The following is a 17,444-nucleotide window of genomic DNA, read 5'->3' on the forward strand; positions in this document are numbered from 1 at the left end:
GTGAGTTCGCTTCTTCTCCCCTTAGTCCCTCGATGCAGTGAGCCTGTTGCCAGCAGGTCTCACTGAAAATAAAAAACCTAAACTAAAACTTTCACTAAGAAGCTCAGGAGAGCCCCTAGTGTGCACCCTTCTCGTTCGGGCACAGAGATCTAACTGAGGCTTGGAGGAGGGTCATAGGGGGAGGAGCCAGTGCACACCAGATAGTCCTAAAGCTTTCTTTAGATGTGCCCAGTCTCCTGCGGAGCCGCTATTCCCCATGGTCCTTACGGAGTCCCCAGCATCCACTTAGGACGTTAGAGAAATTGAATGAGTTAGTCTACTGCACCAGTGTCACAGCGTTACGTGCACAAAATGGGTTCTATACCAGTGCTACACAGAACTATACCATATACATCTTCAAGCCTCTCACAAATGCTCATCATAGGTCACAGCCTCTACTTTTCCATATTTTTACACTGATACCCAAACAAATCATATAACATATTTCCATATATAGTTCAAAGACTTCATAAATAATTTTGTCTTAAGCAGTGCAGCAGACTAATTACTTAAAAATGTTGTCTTTATTTACCTGATTCCCATGTAGATCTAAAACATCAAGATTTTTAAGATTTTCCAAGTTTGATATTTTTTGAATTCTGAAACATAAAATTGATACCAGCAAAGTTACAAATACTGATGGTTGGAATTATGCTTTGTTCCAAAACATAATTTAAGATATTTGTTACTACTTATAAACAACACATGAAAAAAACAAACAAACACGGTTTGTTGCCCATGTATAAAAAGGGTTTCCTTATGGCCACATTTAATATTTTATAACATTTCCAGAATTTACAGTTCATGGCTCTACATATAGAACTAGTCAGGCTTTGCAAAGGTGCACTGAAAAAGTAGAAACTACTGTACATGCATTGGGTTATATTTACTAAAGGTTGGTTTTAGATACATTTTAAATCACTCTAAAACCTACTAACATTGACTGCATATTTATCATCCTTCGGGTTTTATTTTCAAGAGCAAATAGAAGGGACAAAATGATGGCAAACAGAAGCACTGCACTGATAACTATGATATGTTCAGTGGTTCTTAGGGTTAAAAGTGAATGACGTGGCTTAAAAAAAAAATACATAAATAAAAAAAAAAACGGAAAAAAAAACGGTGTGGGGTCCACCATTCCAACAGTAACCAGCACCAAGCTGAACCAACCATGGTGTTTATGCCAGAGCAGGGAGACACACATCACAGGAGCCCGCTACCATCACGTAATCTTCCCTACACAGGACAATCCAGGCCCAGGGGGATCCTTAGTAAGTGTGGACCTCCCAATAAAGGCCCCCCACCAGCCAAGGAACCTCCAGGCCAGGGCTGAAAGCCCAGGGCTATTCCCCACACTCCTGATGGTGGTGGGGGCGGGGTTTATGTGTAAAAGATGCCGGAAAAAAAAAGAAAGATTTTACTTTAAAATGGCACGACAGTTCCCAGCAAGCCTGGAGAACCAAGCACAGGCCTGGGAGTTACTCAGGAGTGGGGACAAGTTTAATTGGGGGGTCCAACTTTCCAAGGAACCCCCAGACTGGGCTTACCAGTTTGGGGGAGGACTACATGATGGCAGGGGGACCCCATAATGTGTGTCTCCCTACCATTGCATAAACCCCACAGCTGATTCAACCGGATGCTGAAAACTGGAAAATAGTTATGCTTTTGGGGTGTACACCATGCCATTCAAAAAATAAAAAATAAATCATAGTGATTTGTGCACCGAACTGCCACAGGCAAGTCTATTGTTTGGGTGGTTTGTCCCTAGATTTTGAGGCTGGTTTTTGGTCAGTTCAAAAACAGTCTTTAGTAAATCTGGAGATTCTATAGTGCATATGCATTGGAAACACATCAATGTTTAGTAAAGAGATCCCCTAGACTGCAGTAAGCATACAGTATATTAACAAGCATGTCAATTTATCCAGTTAATGCTAAACAGTGGACAAAAGGTTTCTTATTCTAATCAGTTTGAAAAATGTACTGATCATTAAGAAAATGATGTACATTAGTTTAATTAATACAGACATGCTTGTGTAGCCACCTAATTTTTAATTCAATGTAAGCTAATTATCAGTAAAGCCAATCTTTATATATATATATATATATATATATATATATATATATATAAAAATTGACTCTTTAAAATCAAGTATCAAAATTGCAAATAAATTTGTACTTTTGCAGACTTGGATTCAACCTCATCACCCGTAACGCTAGACCCTCATGTTTCACATCACTCTTCAACCAACCTTATATTATCATTCCTGCGCAGTTATCATTACAGTGTGTTCATCTGTATATGAAAATATTTGCATGTATACTTATACCTGTTCTTTCCAAGCATGAGGACGCGCAAAGATTTCAAAGCGGAAAGCCCACTTATTTCTTCTATATGGTTGTCATACAGATCTAAAAATATGAGACGTTGAAGACTTGAAATGCTCTGGATTTTTTTAATAAAGTTATGTTGTAAATATAATAACCGCAGATGTTCTTCACCTTCTAGCACAGGGAAAGCAGTCAGTTTTTGCCTAAAAAAATAATAATAATTATATATAATTCAACAATAACTACATAGATATGAGGCATGCAATTAATCAAGCTTTAGTACCCTCAGAAAAATATGCTACAGTCTACTGTTAGATTTCTCCAAGGTAGTCATTTTATCTTCACAAGCAAAGCGTGTCCCTGCTTAAATACCCATTATTACCATGTAAACTATACAGTAGATATAACAAACTCCTAACATGAAATTTACTACCTGAGAGCCAGTGCAGCTTCAGATACAGCCATTGAAAGCAGTTTAGTCATTTAGTGATTGTGCTTGTAAAGACATATTAAATAGCCAAAACTATCAATTGTTGTAAATAGATCAGAAGGCAGAAAAATACACACAGGGCCTGATTCAGAGTCACACACAATGCAGATATTCAGAAAAATGGTCAATGTTTTTCAACTGCACATGAATTTAAGGGCCGGATTCAACTAGCCACGGTTAATTACCATGGCCTAATTGCTCTGCCAGGACTATTCAATTGTAACCTGTGATCAGCCCACAGGCTGGAATTAACACGTATTTCTGTTCGAGCCTGAGTAGGCTCAAACAGAGGGGCAGATGTATTAACTTGGAGAAGGCATAAGGAAGTGATAAACCAGTGATATGTGCAAGGTGATAAAGGCACCAGCCAATCAGATCCTAACTGTTAATTTACATATTGGATTTAATTGGCTAGTGCCTTTATCGCCTTGCACATATCACTGGTTTATCACTTCCTTACACCTTCTCCAGGTTAATACATCTGACCCAGAAAGCTGTGTTAAATGCCCTGATCGCAGGTGCTGCAAATTTGTTAATCCATAGCTCCAGGAATTTATCACAGAATCTATGGGTTAACACACATGGAGCAGATGTAGGAAGTGATACATAAGGAAGTGATAAACCATTGATAAATCCAAGGTAATAAGGAAGTGATAAACCAGTGATAAATCCAAGGTAATAAATGGCCAAGCCAATGAGCACCTACCTGTTAATTTACATACTGGAGCTGATTGGCTGGTGCATTTATCAGCTTGGATTTATCACTGGTTTATCACTTCCTTATGCCTTCTCCAGGTTAATACTTCTGCCCCATAGGGCCTAAATCAGACCTGATCGAAGCAGCAAATTTGTTAGCAGTTGGTCATTCAGAGTTGTTCGCTCGGTAATTTTCTTCGCATCGCAGCGATTTTCCGCTAACTGCGCATGCGCAATGTTCGCACTGCGACTGCGCCAAGTAATTTTGCTATGAAGATTGGTATTTTACTCACGGCATTACGAGGTTTTTTCTTCGTACTGGAGATCGGAGTGTGATTGACAGGAAGTGGGTGTTTCTGGGCGGAAACTGGCCGTTTTATGGGTGTGTGTGAAAAAACGCTACCGTTTCTGGGAAAAACGCGGGAGTGGCTGGAGAAACGGAGGAGTGTCTGGGCGAACGCTGGGTGTGTTTGTGACGTCAAACCAGGAACGACAAGCACTGAACTGATCGCACTGGAAGAGTAAGTCTCGAGCTACTCAGAAACTGCACAGATAAGTCTTTTTGCAATATTGCGAATCTTTGGTTCGCAATTTTGATAAGCTAAGATTCACTCCCAGTAGGCGGCAGCTTAGCGTGTGCAATGCTGCTAAAAGCAGCTTGCGAGCGAACAACTCGGAATGAGGGCCCATGTGCACTGCAGGTGTGGCAGATATAACATTTGCAGAGAGAGTTGGATTTGGGTGGGGTGTGTTAAAACCGAAATGCGACTACGGCAAAAGGCACTAAATCGGTCATACCAGCATGCGTCTCAGTCTCCAAAAATGGTCTGGTGTAACTTTATCTGAGAAGCCCCTAATAATCTGTGAGTTAACTCTATGAAATATTCCTACTAGTATCCCAGGAATACTCCAATTCCCACATCTGACCATAGCTAAATAGTGTCAGAATGAAAACTGGAGACCAGAGGGTATACAGTATTTGCTAAAGGGCAGAATTGTAGAAGTGGAGGTATTACCCATAGCAACCAATCTGATTCTACCTATTATCTTCTAGAACAGCGGTGGACAACCCGCGGCTCTTTCATCTTCCGCATGCGGCTCGGTCACCGCCTGCCGCCCTGCACACTTCTGTTTCTAGTGGTGCCGGCCCGTGAGCCAATCAGAGCTAGCGGACTGGCAGCTAAGGCTCCTGGTTGGCTGCCGGACTACAAGCTTTCATTGGCTCATGAAACGGCGTCTAATTGAAGATAGTCTCCGGCGCCGGAGACTGACTGAAGGGCGCTCTCCTACGCACCCCGAAGAACAGCAGCAGCGCGGTGAGCAGCACATGGGGGGGGAGGGGAGGGACGGGGGGGACATGTGTATCTGGCACTGTATATCCATCTGACACTGTGTATGTGGGGACATGTGTATCTGGCACTGGGGGCATATCTGGCACTGTGGGGACAGGTGTATCTGGCACTGGGGGCATATCTGGCACTGTGGGGACAGGTGTATCCGGCACTGGGGGCATATCTGGCACTGTGGGGACAGGTGTATCTGGCACTGTAAGTACTATGTGTATCTGGCACTGGGGGCATATATGGCACTGTGGGGCATATGTGTATCTGGCACTGGGGGCATAGCTGGCACTGTGGGGACATGTGTATCTGGCACTGGGGGCATAGCTGGCACTGTGGGGACATGTGTATCTGGCACTGGGGGCATATCTGGCACTGGGGGTATATCTGGCACTGTGGGCATATGTGTATCTGGCACTGGGGGCATATCTTGCACTGTGAGGACATGTGTATCTGGCACTGGTGGCATATGTGGCACTGTGGGGCACGTGTGTACCTGGCACTGTGGGGCACGTGTGTACCTGGCACTGTGGGCACGTGTGTACATGGCACTGTGGGGCACGTGTGTACATGGCACTGTGGGGCACGTGTGTACATGGCACTGTGGGGCACGTGTGTACCTGGCACTGTGGAGCACGTGTGTACCTGGCACTGTGGAGCACGTGTGTACCTGGCACTGTGGAGCACGTGTGTACCTGGCACTGTGGAGCACGTGTGTACCTGGCACTGTGGGGCACGTGTGTATCTGCCACTGTGGGGCACATGTGTATCTGCCACTGTGGGGCACATGTGTATCTGCCACTGTGGGGCACATGTGTATCTGCCACTGTATCTGCAACTGTGGGGCACATGTGTATCTGCCACTGTGGGGCACATGTGTATCTGCCACTGTGGGGCACATGTGTATCTGCCACTGTGGGGCACATGTGTATCTGCCACTGTGGGGCACATGTGTATCTGCCACTGTGGGGCACATGTGTATCTGCCACTGTGGGGCATATATGTATCTGGCACTGTGGGGCATATATGTATCTGGCACTGTGGGGCATATATGTACTTGGCACTATGGGGATGTGTATCAGGCACTGTGGGGCATATGTGTATCTGGAACCGTGGGGCATATGTGTATCTGGAACCGTGGGGCATATGTGTATCTAGATCCGTGGGGCATATGTGTATTTGGCACTGTGGGGCAATGTGTACCTGCCACTATGGGGCATATATGTATCTGGCACTATGGGGACATGTGTATCTGGCACTGGGGGCATGTGTTTCTGGCACTGGGGGCATGTGTTTCTGGCACTGGGGGCATGTGTTTCTGGCACTGGGGACATATGTGTATCTGCCACTGTGGGGTCATATGTGTATCCGCCACTGTGGAGGCACCCATATTTTTGCATTTTTATATGTATGTGGCACTGTACTGGGGCATTATATGTATGTGGCACTGTACAACATGACTACAAACGGGGTTATGACACAAGGTCATACTGCTACAAGCATCATACGGAATGGTGTGCACAAAAATGGGGTGTGGTTTTGTGACAACTAGGCCACGTACCATTTTTGCGGCAAGTGCGCGCATGATAGTGGCTCTTACACTTGACTACAATCTTTTCTAGCTCTTTGCCTCTGACTGCTTGGCCACCCCTGTTCTAGAAGGTAGTAGATAAATGATTAGTAAATTCTAATTGGTTGCTATGCGCAACATCTCTACTTCTAAAAACCCACACTTTAGTAAATATACCCCTAGTCGTTATGCGTTTTCTATAGATCTGCAGACATTATAGCTTCTGTAATTTCTTAAATGTAACCGTTTTCTTCCAACATCTTAGCTATCATGTTATCTGGACTGTATAATCACATATAGTTACTAGGCACGTGGCTTTAGGTTTACTGCACTATTGTTTTTTAATTTATTACTTGGCCTTTATCAAGCACTATAAAATTAGATATGTGTGGGTACGGATTTATGCAGTTCTTAATGCCAATTTAGCACACGTTTGGATTTATCTGTATTTTTCTTATTGGCTATCCAAAACAAGTGACAGATGGATAACCAATAAGATTCCGTTTTGAGATCAGAGTAAATCTGAACCCACATATTTAAAATAATAGGGAGCAGGTGCTAAATAGAAAGTAATACCCATATGGGTTGTCCAGTCATTTATTATGGGTCTAATCACTTCAAAGGCTACAGCATGGACAGCAAAACATACAATCAAGGGTGTTACCAACCATTCTGCCCCCTGAAGCACAATGCTCACTTTGCATGCTGGAAGAATAGTATACATATATTCTAAACAAACTTTTACATAGAGAACATATTCTCCACTTACATTATAATAAATTATAATGGATTAAAACATACTACAGGTTGGGTGTTCCATATAGGAAATTCCCAAAATCCATAACCCACAATATTTTGAGCATGACTGAGATAAGGACAGCTTTGTTTTCTGATGGTTCAATTTACACAAAAACTTTGTTTCATGCACAACATTATTAAAATTATAAAATAAACTTACTTTCAGGCTGTGTGTATAAGATGTATATGAAACATAAATACATTTCGTGTTTAGATTTGGGTCCATTCCCAAGATTTCTCATTATTTTATGCAAATACAGGTTGAGTATCCCTTATCCAAAATGCTTGGTACCAGAGGTATTTTGGATATGGGATTTTTCCGTATTTTGGAATAATGGCATACCATAATGAGATATCATGGTGATGGGACCTAAATCTAAGCACAGAATGCATTTATGTTTCATATACACCTTATACACACAGCCTGAAGGCAATTTTAGCCAATATTTTTTATAACTTTGTGCATTAAACAAAGTGTGTCTACATTCACACAATTCATTTATGTTTCATATACATCTTATACACACAGCCTGAAGGTCATTTAATACAATATTTTTAATAACTTTGTGTATTAAACAAAGTTTGTGTACATTGAGCCATCGAAAAACAAAGGTTTCACTATCTCACTTTCACTCAAAAAAGTCCGTATTTCGGAATATTTGGATATGGGATACTCAACCTGTACAGGTTGAGTATCCCATATCCAAATATCCGAAATACGGAATATTCCGAAATACGGACTTTTTTGAGCGAGAGTGAGATAGTGAAACTATTGTTTTCTGATGGCTCAATGTACACAAACTTTGTTTAATACACACAGTTATTAAAAATATTGTATTAAATGACCTTCAGACTGTGTATATAAGGTATATATGAAACATAAATGAATTGTGTGAATGTAGACACACTTTGTTTAATGCACAAAGTTATAAAAAATATTGGCTAAAATGACCTTCAGGCTGTGTGTATAAGGTGCATATAAAACATAAATGCATTCTGTGCTTAGATTTAGGTCCCATTGCCATGATATCTCATTATGGTATGCAATTATTCCAAAATACGGAAAAATCCGATATCCAAAATACCTCTGGTCCCAAGCATTTTGGATAAGGGATACTCAACCTGTACTAGAAAAAAATCCCAAATCCTTCTGGTCCCAAGCATTTTGTATATGAGACCCAACCTATACAAGCATGGAGTCTAATAAATAAATACTGAATGGTTTGACAAGAGGAGTTATGGGTAGATGGTTCCAAATGTTTAGTCTGCCAACAAGTCATTATTTCAGTTCATTTCAACCATAGTTACCTTTCTAAATTAAGTTTGTCTGAGCTGACAGCTTTTTCTTCTGCAGTACGATGCACAATAAGACTTCCTGGTTCTGATCTTGGCAAGTTAGTCAAACAATGGAAATGGTCTATTCAAAAATAAAGGTAAATGAGTAAATGTTCTGTGAACACGAATCACTTGGCAGGAGATAAAAAGCAGATGGGACAACTTTATTTAAAAGTAAAAATGCATATGAACAAAGTTTGTCCCATCTCTTAATTTAAAGGAAAAGACGTAGAAACTTTTTTTCAGTAATTATTGTGTGACCATTTAAATGTGTCCAAGTCTTTTTAATTGCCAATATCTAATGCCTTTTTGTGTGAGTAGGATTATGCACATATATTTGACCGGTTTGCATTGATGTTTCAGAAACTGAAGACCTTTCCCCTATGCACTCCCTTTCATTACTTCATTCTGGTACATATGATGCATTTTATATGCATTTCAGTTATTGTTTACTTGAAAATATCTCTGAAGTCACCTGCAGCTCCTTGGTGGCCAGTTCCTTTGATGATTACTTCTGTTCCCAATATAGTTCTTCTTTAGTCTTGGGATACATTTGAGAGCAACACTAGAAATCCCACCTGAAATCAACCTGGGGTATGCTACAGGGTTTCCCATGAACCTTTACACTGCAAGCTGTAGCGAGAAGCACCCTACTCACTCATGCGCATTTCCTTCACTCATTTTAGCATCATCTCCTTCCACTGCCAAGAACAGCCAACAAACTTTTGGGTTTTGCCGCCCTGCTGCATATTTGGGTATTATGACTTTGGCTGCAGCAATATTTATAAACCTTGACCATGTTCTGCTATGTTTTGTAATGCAAGTCACATTTTTCTTGTTTTGTTCATACTGTTTCTATTTGATTACCTTGTAACGTACTGCAAATCCTTTCAGCACTATACATATAAAGAATAATAATAATAATAATAATAATAATACCCAGGTTGAGTGTAGGTGAAATAAAAAAGGATTTTAATTACCTACTAGTAAATCCTTTTCTCGTAGTCCATAGAGGATACTGGGGTCCATTTAGTACCATGGGGTACAGATGGGTCCACTAGGAGCCATGGGCACTTTAAGAACTTGATAGTGTGGGCTGGCTCCTCCCTCTATGCCCCTCCTACCAGACTCAGTCTAGGAAACTGTGCCCGAGGAGACGGACATACTTTGAGAGAAGGATAGATAAGGACAGTGGTGAGATTCCTAACCAGCACACACAACAAGAGGAAAGCCAAGCTAACCAAACTTGAAACAGAAACAGCAACGGCTGAACCAACATTACTTAACCAAGTAACAGTGCAGGAAGAACGAAGCACTTGGCGGGCGCCCAGTATCCTCTACGGACTACGAGAAAAGGATTTACCGGTAGGTAATTAAAATCCTATTTTCTCTTACGTCCTAGAGGATACTGGGGACCATTTAGTACCATGGAGATGTACCAAAGCTCCCAAACCGGGTGGGAGAGTACTGAGGTTCCCGCAGAACTGATTAACCAAACTGAAGGTCCTCAGAGGCCAAAGTATCAAACTTGTAGAACTTAGCAAACGTGTTCGAACCTGATCAAATAGCTGCTCGGCAGAACTGTAAAGCCGAGACACACCGGGCAGCCGCCCAGGAAGAACCCACTGACCTAGTAGAGTGGGCCTGTACAAATATTGGACATGGCAAACCTGCCGTACAAGAAGTATGCTGGATAGTAAGCCTGATCCAGAGTGCAATGGACTGCTTGGACGCAGGACACCCAATTGTATAAAGAACAAACAGCGAGTCCGATATTCTGTGACGAGCTGTTCACTTGACATACACCATCAAAGCCCTCACAACATCCAAAGACTTTGAAGTAGCAGAGGTGTCGGTGACAACCGGAGCCACAATAGGTTGGTTGATGTGAAAAGCAGACACCACTTTAGGAAGAAATTGCTGACAAGTTCTGAGTTCAGCTCTGTCCTTATGGAAAATTAAATAGGGACTTTTGTGAGACAAAGCTCCCAGCTCCGACACACGTCTTGTTGAAGCCAAGGCCAACAGTATGACGGTCTTCCACATAAGATATTTTACGTTCACCTCCTGTAACGGTTCAAACCAGTCCGATTGGAGGAAATGCAGCACCAAATTGAGATCCCAAGGTGCCATGGGAGGCACAAAGGGAAGTTGGATGTGCAGAACACCTTTCAAGAACGTCTGGAACTCAGGGAGAGAAGCCAATTGTTTCTGAAAGAAAATGGACAAGGCCGAAATCTGGACTTTTATGGATCCCAGACACAGGCCCACATCCACACCTGACTGTAGAAAAAGCAGGAAACGTCCCAGATGAAATTCCACCGCAGAATAATTTCTGCTCTCACACATTTATTCCAAATACGATGGCAATGCTTAGACGTTACCCCCTTCCTGGCTTGGATCACAGTTGGAATAACTTTGTTAGGGATCCCTCTCCTGGCTAGAATCAACCGTTCAACGTTCATGCCATCAAACGTAGCCGTGGTAAATTCTGATAGACAAACTTGCCCTGTTGCAGAACATCCTCGCAAAGAGGTAGAGGTCACAGATTTTCGAGGAGCATCTCCAGAAGGTCCGCGTACTAGGTTCTTCCTGGCCAGTCCGGAGCAATGAGTATTGCTTGAACCTTTTCCCTTTTTATTCGCTTAAGAATTCTTGGGATCAGAGGAAGTGGAGGAAACATGTACACCATCTGACAGACCCATGGGATCAGAGGAAGTGGAGGAAACACGTACTCTACACCATCTGATAGACCCATGGAGTCGTCAGAGCATTTACTGTCACTGCCTGTGGGTCTCTCAAACTGGAACAATACCGACTGAGATTCTTGTTGAGACGAGCGGCCATCATGTCGATCTGTGGATATCCCCACCGACGTGTCAAGCACCTGAACACTCCCGGGTGAAGGCCCCACTCCCCCAGGTGCAGGTCGTGTCTGCTGAGGAAGTCTGCTTTCCAGTTGTCTACTCCCGGAATGAAGACCGCTAACAACGCTTCTTTCTGCCCAGAGGAGAATTCTTGACACCTCTGACATTGATGCTCTGCTTTTCATTCCACCCTGTCAGTTTATGTACATTACTGCCGTCACATTGTCCGACTGGACCTGAATGGCCCGATCTTGAAGAAGAGGCCTGCAAAAGGGCGTTGTATATGGCCCCAAGTTCCAGAATGTTGATTGGAAGGATGACTTCCTGACTTGACCCTCTTCCTTGAAACTGCACCCCGTGAGTAACTGCTCCCCAACCCCTGAGGCTTGCGTCTGTGGTTAACGGAATCCAGTTCTGAATTCCGAACCTACGACCCTCGACGAGGTGAGAAGTCTGTAGCCACCACAGAAGGGAGATCCTGGCTTTTGGCGACAATCCTCTAGTGCATGTGAAGATGTGATCCGGATCATTTGTCCAACAGATCGAGCTAGAAGGGTCTTGCGTGAAACCTTCCGTATTGAAGTGCCTTGTAAGAAGACATCCAGTATCATTCCCAGGAATGGGAGCCTCCATGTTGGCTCTAGGTGAGATTTCTGAAGGTTCAGAATCCACCTGTGATCCTGGAGGAGTTTGGTTGAGAGAACAATGCTGTCCAGCAACCTTTCCCTGTACGGTGCTTTTATCAGGAGATCGTCCAGGAATGGAATTATGGGGCTAATTCAGGACGGATCGCAAATCGCGATCTGCCCAGAATTTTTTCAGGGGTGCCGTGGGCGCATGCGCAGCGGGCCCTACTGCGCATGCATCCCCATTTTCTGCGGGGGGCATTGATTGACAGGCAGAGGCGGGTGAGGGGTAGCAATGCTCCATTTTCAGGGAGGAAACGAATCGTTGCAGGGGCGGGGCAACCCGAACGGTAGGCTGTGCGGCACGAACGGAGGCGTGTCGGCGGCGCGGTCGCGGCTGCTGCGTGACATCACATGCAGCCGCCGCGACAGCTAAAATGGCGCCGGGACTCCTGCGGCCGCAGCTAAGCTGCGTCGGCAGGAGTCAACCTTAGTTTCTGCTGATAAGCAGAAATTGTGAGGCATACGCAATTTCTGCTTGTAGCAGGGGGGAGGCGCCAGTCAGCATGCTGGGCAGCCTTGCCCAGTGCTGGGTGGGCCCCAGCATGCCTGCAAAAGGATAGCAAATTCTGCTGATTAGCAGATTTTGCTATCCTTATTGAATTGGCCCCTATGTTCACTCCCTATTTGCGGAGTAGAAACATCATCTCTGCCATCACCTTGGTGAACACCCTCGGTGCCGTGGAGAGACCAAATGGCAGGGCCTGGAACTGGTAGTGACAGTCCTGCAGTGCAAACCGTAGATAAGCCTGATGAGGCGGCCAGATCGGAATGTGAAGGTATGCATCCTTGATATCCAGAGACACTAGGACTCCATCTTGAATTTGAACACTCATAAGTACGGGTTCAACGACTTAAGGTTCAAAATTGATCTTACTGAACCGTCCGGTTTTGGTACTACAAACAAGTTGGAATAATACACCTTGTTATGCAGATGAGGTGGAACTGGAACAATGACTTGAGTCTGTACCAGCTTTTGGATGGCATGCTGTAAAGTTATACTTGCCTCTTGTGAAACTGGTAATCCTGATTTGAAGAATCTGTGAGGTGGGAGGTTTTGGAACTCCAGTCTGTAGCCCTGGGAAATAAGATCTATGACCCAGGGATCCTGGCACGAACTGGACCAGATCTGACTGAAGAATTGTACTGGGGCTCCCACCTGACAGCCTTCCAGGCACTGCGGTCCACCGTCATGCTGAAGGCTTTGAGGAAGCAGTGCCTGAGCTCTGTTCCTGAACACTGGCAGTTGCTGGTTTGCGTGGTTTAACTCTTGCGCAGCTGGAGGACGTAGAAGCACCTCTGGATTTGCCCTTGAACTTGGCCGACCGAAAGGACTGCAACTCAGAAGCTGAATTAGACTTCTTAGTTTGGGGGGCTGCGGAAGGAAGATTCGTAGACTTACCCGCAGTAGCTGTGGAGATCCATTTATCTAGTTCATCTACAAATAAGGCCTCTGTGAATGGTAGGCCTTCCACGCCTTTCCTGGAGTCCGCGTCAGTAGTCCACTGGCGTAGCCACAAGCCCCTGCGTGCCGACACTGCCATAGCGGTGGTGCGTGCATTAAGCAAGCCTATTTCTTTTATGGTTTCCACCACGCAGAGTCCTGTATATGCTGCAGGAGTAAGACAACATACCCCCTAGACAAGGAATCTAACCCCTCAAATAGGTTACCTGACCATTTTGCAATGGCTTTTGTGATCCACGCACATGCAAAAGTGGGTCTTTGGGACACCCAGCAGCTGTGTACAATGATTTGAGTGTAATCTCAATTTTACGATCAGCCATGTCTTTCAGGGAGGCTGCACCAGGAACAGGCAATACAATTTTACGTGACAGCCTAGAGACTGATGCGTGCACTATCGGTGGATTTTTCAATTTTTTCCTATCCTCCAGAGGAAAAGGAAAAGATCAGAGCAACCTTTTAGGGATCTGAAATTTCTTATCAGGATTAACCCATGGTTCTTCAAACAGGGTATTCAATTCCTTTGACGCAGGAAAAGTGACTGAGGACTTATTTTTTACATTAAAATAAGATTCCTCACACTCCTCTGACACCTTATCAGGAATATGCAGAACATCTCTGATAGCTTCTATAAGAGCCTCTATTCCCTGTGACAGAGCCGCATTCCCCCCCCCCCCCCCTCCAAATCCACCTCACCCTCCTCCATGTCTGACCTGTCAGCATCAGAGTGAGAAAGTCATGTGGAGCATGACGAAACCGGTCAGGACTCCTCAATTCCTTTTTATTTACTGGACTTCTACACTCTGCCTAACCAGCATTTTGCACGATCAGCACTTTCAGTTATATTACTAGACCAATATTGGCCTTTCAGCCCCTGCAGCGGCTCATCATTCCTTGTACGCCGCAGCTGACATCGAGGCCCGCCGAGCGGCACTGGCAATTTAGGTGGTAATCCCAAGTTGATCGCAGCAGGAATTTTGTTAGCAGTTGGGCAAAACCATGTGCACTGCAGGGGAGGCAGATATAACATGTGCAGAAAGAGTTAGATTTGGGTGGGTTATTTTATTTCTGTGCAGGGTAAATACTGGCTGCTTTATTTTTACACTGCAAATTAGATTGCAGATTGAACACACCACACCCAAATCTAACTCTCTCTGCACATGTTAAATCTGCCTCCCCTGCAGTGCACATGGTTTTGCCCAACTGCTAACAAAATTCCTGCTGCGATCAACTTGGAATTACCCCCATAGTCTCCATAGTCCTTTATGCTTCCAGCAGCGTTTCCGTGTAGGACTCCGCCGGGTGCAAGCCCTGCACTCTCCCTCCCAGTGACAGCTATGTGGTGGGCAACGCAGGATAATCTAACCGAGGACGCTCAGTTAGAAACCAGCCCACGGGAGAGGTAATTTTTGACTTTATCTGACAGAGCATTTCTACATAGCGGAGCCATATTAAAACATTCATGGGACTGCAGTTACCTTTCTAAAACCTATGAACTACTCTACATTATAACAATTCATTCATACGCAGGATACGACACTGTTTCTATTTGTTGGATACAAATGTTGCATATTGTTACCGCTCACACCACAAGTGCTTGTTTTATCTGATATCCAGCACAGGGCATTTGACTATTTCCCTATAAGGTTTAAGTACAGATTATATGGTTTATTGTATGAAAAAAAATTTTATTGTCATATTAAATTCTTTTTTTATAATATATCTCAGCATACGTCAGCTTTTGTTCATGTTTCCAATTTCATTGCGCAGCTGAGTCCTTTTTCTATCAGAGTGAGGCTGCAGGATATGGGCCAGAGATCGCTTTTGCGGACAAATGGGAGGGGATTGAGATGCTGTTTTGTGCACCGAGTCTCTGTTCATAAACTCATCCACAGTTTATTTAAGTATTGCGTCTCTTTCTCAATGCGGGACAATTTTGTAGAAAGAGTGGAGATCATTCCTTTAAGAAAATTAACCCACTCCGGTTCAGCCCCACTATTCTGTGAACCCTGAGTACCCAGTAGTGAGCCCCCTGGTGAAGAGGAACACTCCACTGTACAAGAAACACACTCTTTGCCTGACATAATGTAAATATGACAGCACACACACACACACACACACACACACACACCGACGACAGGAAAAGGTTAAGCACAAGTAACCCACAAAGAGCCCTTCAAGGAGAGACAGAGTTGTTTGGAGCCAGCCCCCACCGCGCCCTTACCACTAATGCCAAGCTTAGCCAGGTCGCAGACTAAGTACCCCGATAGGGGACTTAGTACACTAATAGTCGCTCCCCCCTGCTATGACCCCCTGGTACCGCTGAGGTAATTTGGAGCCACCCCAGAGGAGCTGCGCATCCCTGTCAGTCAGCGCCTGTGTCCACTGTAGAGGGAAAATGGCACTGGTGAACTGCTGGATCCTCTCATAGTGAAGCCCCGCCCCTTCAATTGCGTGCAATCTTCCCGCTTTCTTATACTGGCTGAGGTAATTTTTGTGCTTAAAATGGAGCAGTACCATTTAAAAGGCTATGTTTGCCAATTTGGGTACTGTGTACAGTGTACTGCGACGCAGTTGTGTACTGTGTCTGGAGACGCATTCTGCCCCGTTTAGAAGCCGTGTGTCTCTGTACCATCGTGCCGCCAAAATCCGGGACATCGGCTTAGTACTCACCACTCTTCATTCTTCTGGCTCTGTTAGTGGTGGCGGCATGCTGAGGGAATGTACGCTCGCCGTACTGGGGCTTGCGAATAGTTCCCTCAGGAGCCCAGTGTCCTGTCAGCGAGGAACGGGACCATTGACCCTTCACGGTTGGGCCATTCTCCCCCCCCCCCCCCCCCGCGCCCCCTAAGTTCCACGAGGCAGGCAGGCTGCTGCCAACCAGCCCTGCCTGAAAATAACAAACATAGAAAATAAATGCAGAAAACTCTCCAGGAGCTTCCTTCAGCCTGACCGGCTTCTCCGGGCACATTTTCTAAACTGAGTCTGGTAGGAGGGGCATAGAGGGAGGAGCCAGCCCAAACAATCAAATTCTTAAAGTGCCCATGGCTCCTAGTGGACCCGTGTATACCCCACGATACTAAATGGACTCCAGTATCCTCTAGGACGTAAGAGAAAATAGTAGTTTAGAATGGGCACTAATGTAAAAAGCACAGAGAAGGTATAAATTGTAAAAGGTGTAGTGCTTCCTTAATTCGCCGAAATGTTAACAGGGAATCTGACAATATATGGGGAAAGGAAGAAAATATAAAATAGTTTGATACCTTCTATATACAAAATGATGTAAACTACATGCAAAAAAACTTTTGAGTTGTCTCGTTACTCCAATGAAGTACAAGGCAATATAGGAAATACTGTCATAAGAAATTTATTGTGGACAGAAGGGAGCAAATTAGCTCTCAGTGACCACTAACAGGATTTATGGTCTTACCATTGATAAATAATTCTTTTATTACAGACAGTAGGTGTGTCTACTGAAACGTTGCAAAGTATAAGCTTGCATCATGTGGATTATTCAAGCCTGGAGTGCCGCATCTTTGTCCTATTTATCTACCTATTTATGAAGGCCCTGGCTGCAGCTAAGTGTTTGCTCTAGGAGTGCCAAACTCTGCATACGATAGATATATATATTTACTTTATTGTTTATAGGCTACCCCACTTATAAACAGTATGGATACCTATTTTTCTCTCTTGATCCTTTTGCATGGGTCAAGAGGATCACAGTGCTACCTCCTCTCTGCACCCGCGGCACGGATCACAGCAGGAGCAGTTGTCACACTATTTTCTGCTGGATAACACCAATCTGTTAAATAATTAGAAAAAAAAGTGACATC

General features: G+C 44.1%; 1 protein-coding gene across 7 annotated transcripts in view; it reads right to left on the reverse strand.

The window, feature by feature from the left end:
- Nucleotides 1–17,444, reverse strand: part of LRRC49 (leucine rich repeat containing 49) — a 394,882-nt gene that overhangs the window by 309,761 nt on the left and 67,677 nt on the right. For 5 of the 7 annotated variants that reach the window (XR_010179247.1, XM_063926208.1, XM_063926209.1 and 2 more), the window contains 3 exons: nt 8,570–8,678; nt 2,367–2,570; nt 572–638 (listed from right to left, as the gene is read on the reverse strand). Coding sequence is in view for 6 of the 7 variants with exons in the window: in XM_063926208.1 (XP_063782278.1) it covers nt 572–638; nt 2,367–2,570; nt 8,570–8,678 (380 nt within the window). In the remaining variant the exon portion in view is untranslated. Of the gene's footprint in view, nt 1–571; nt 639–2,366; nt 2,571–8,569; nt 8,679–17,288; nt 17,332–17,444 lie in introns of those variants that run through there. The other 2 variants (XM_063926210.1, XM_063926213.1) reach the window with 2 other exon arrangements.

The sequence above is a fragment of the Pseudophryne corroboree genome, chromosome 6 (assembly GCF_028390025.1).
Source record: "Pseudophryne corroboree isolate aPseCor3 chromosome 6, aPseCor3.hap2, whole genome shotgun sequence".
In the NCBI taxonomy this organism is placed as follows: Eukaryota; Metazoa; Chordata; class Amphibia; order Anura; family Myobatrachidae; genus Pseudophryne; species Pseudophryne corroboree.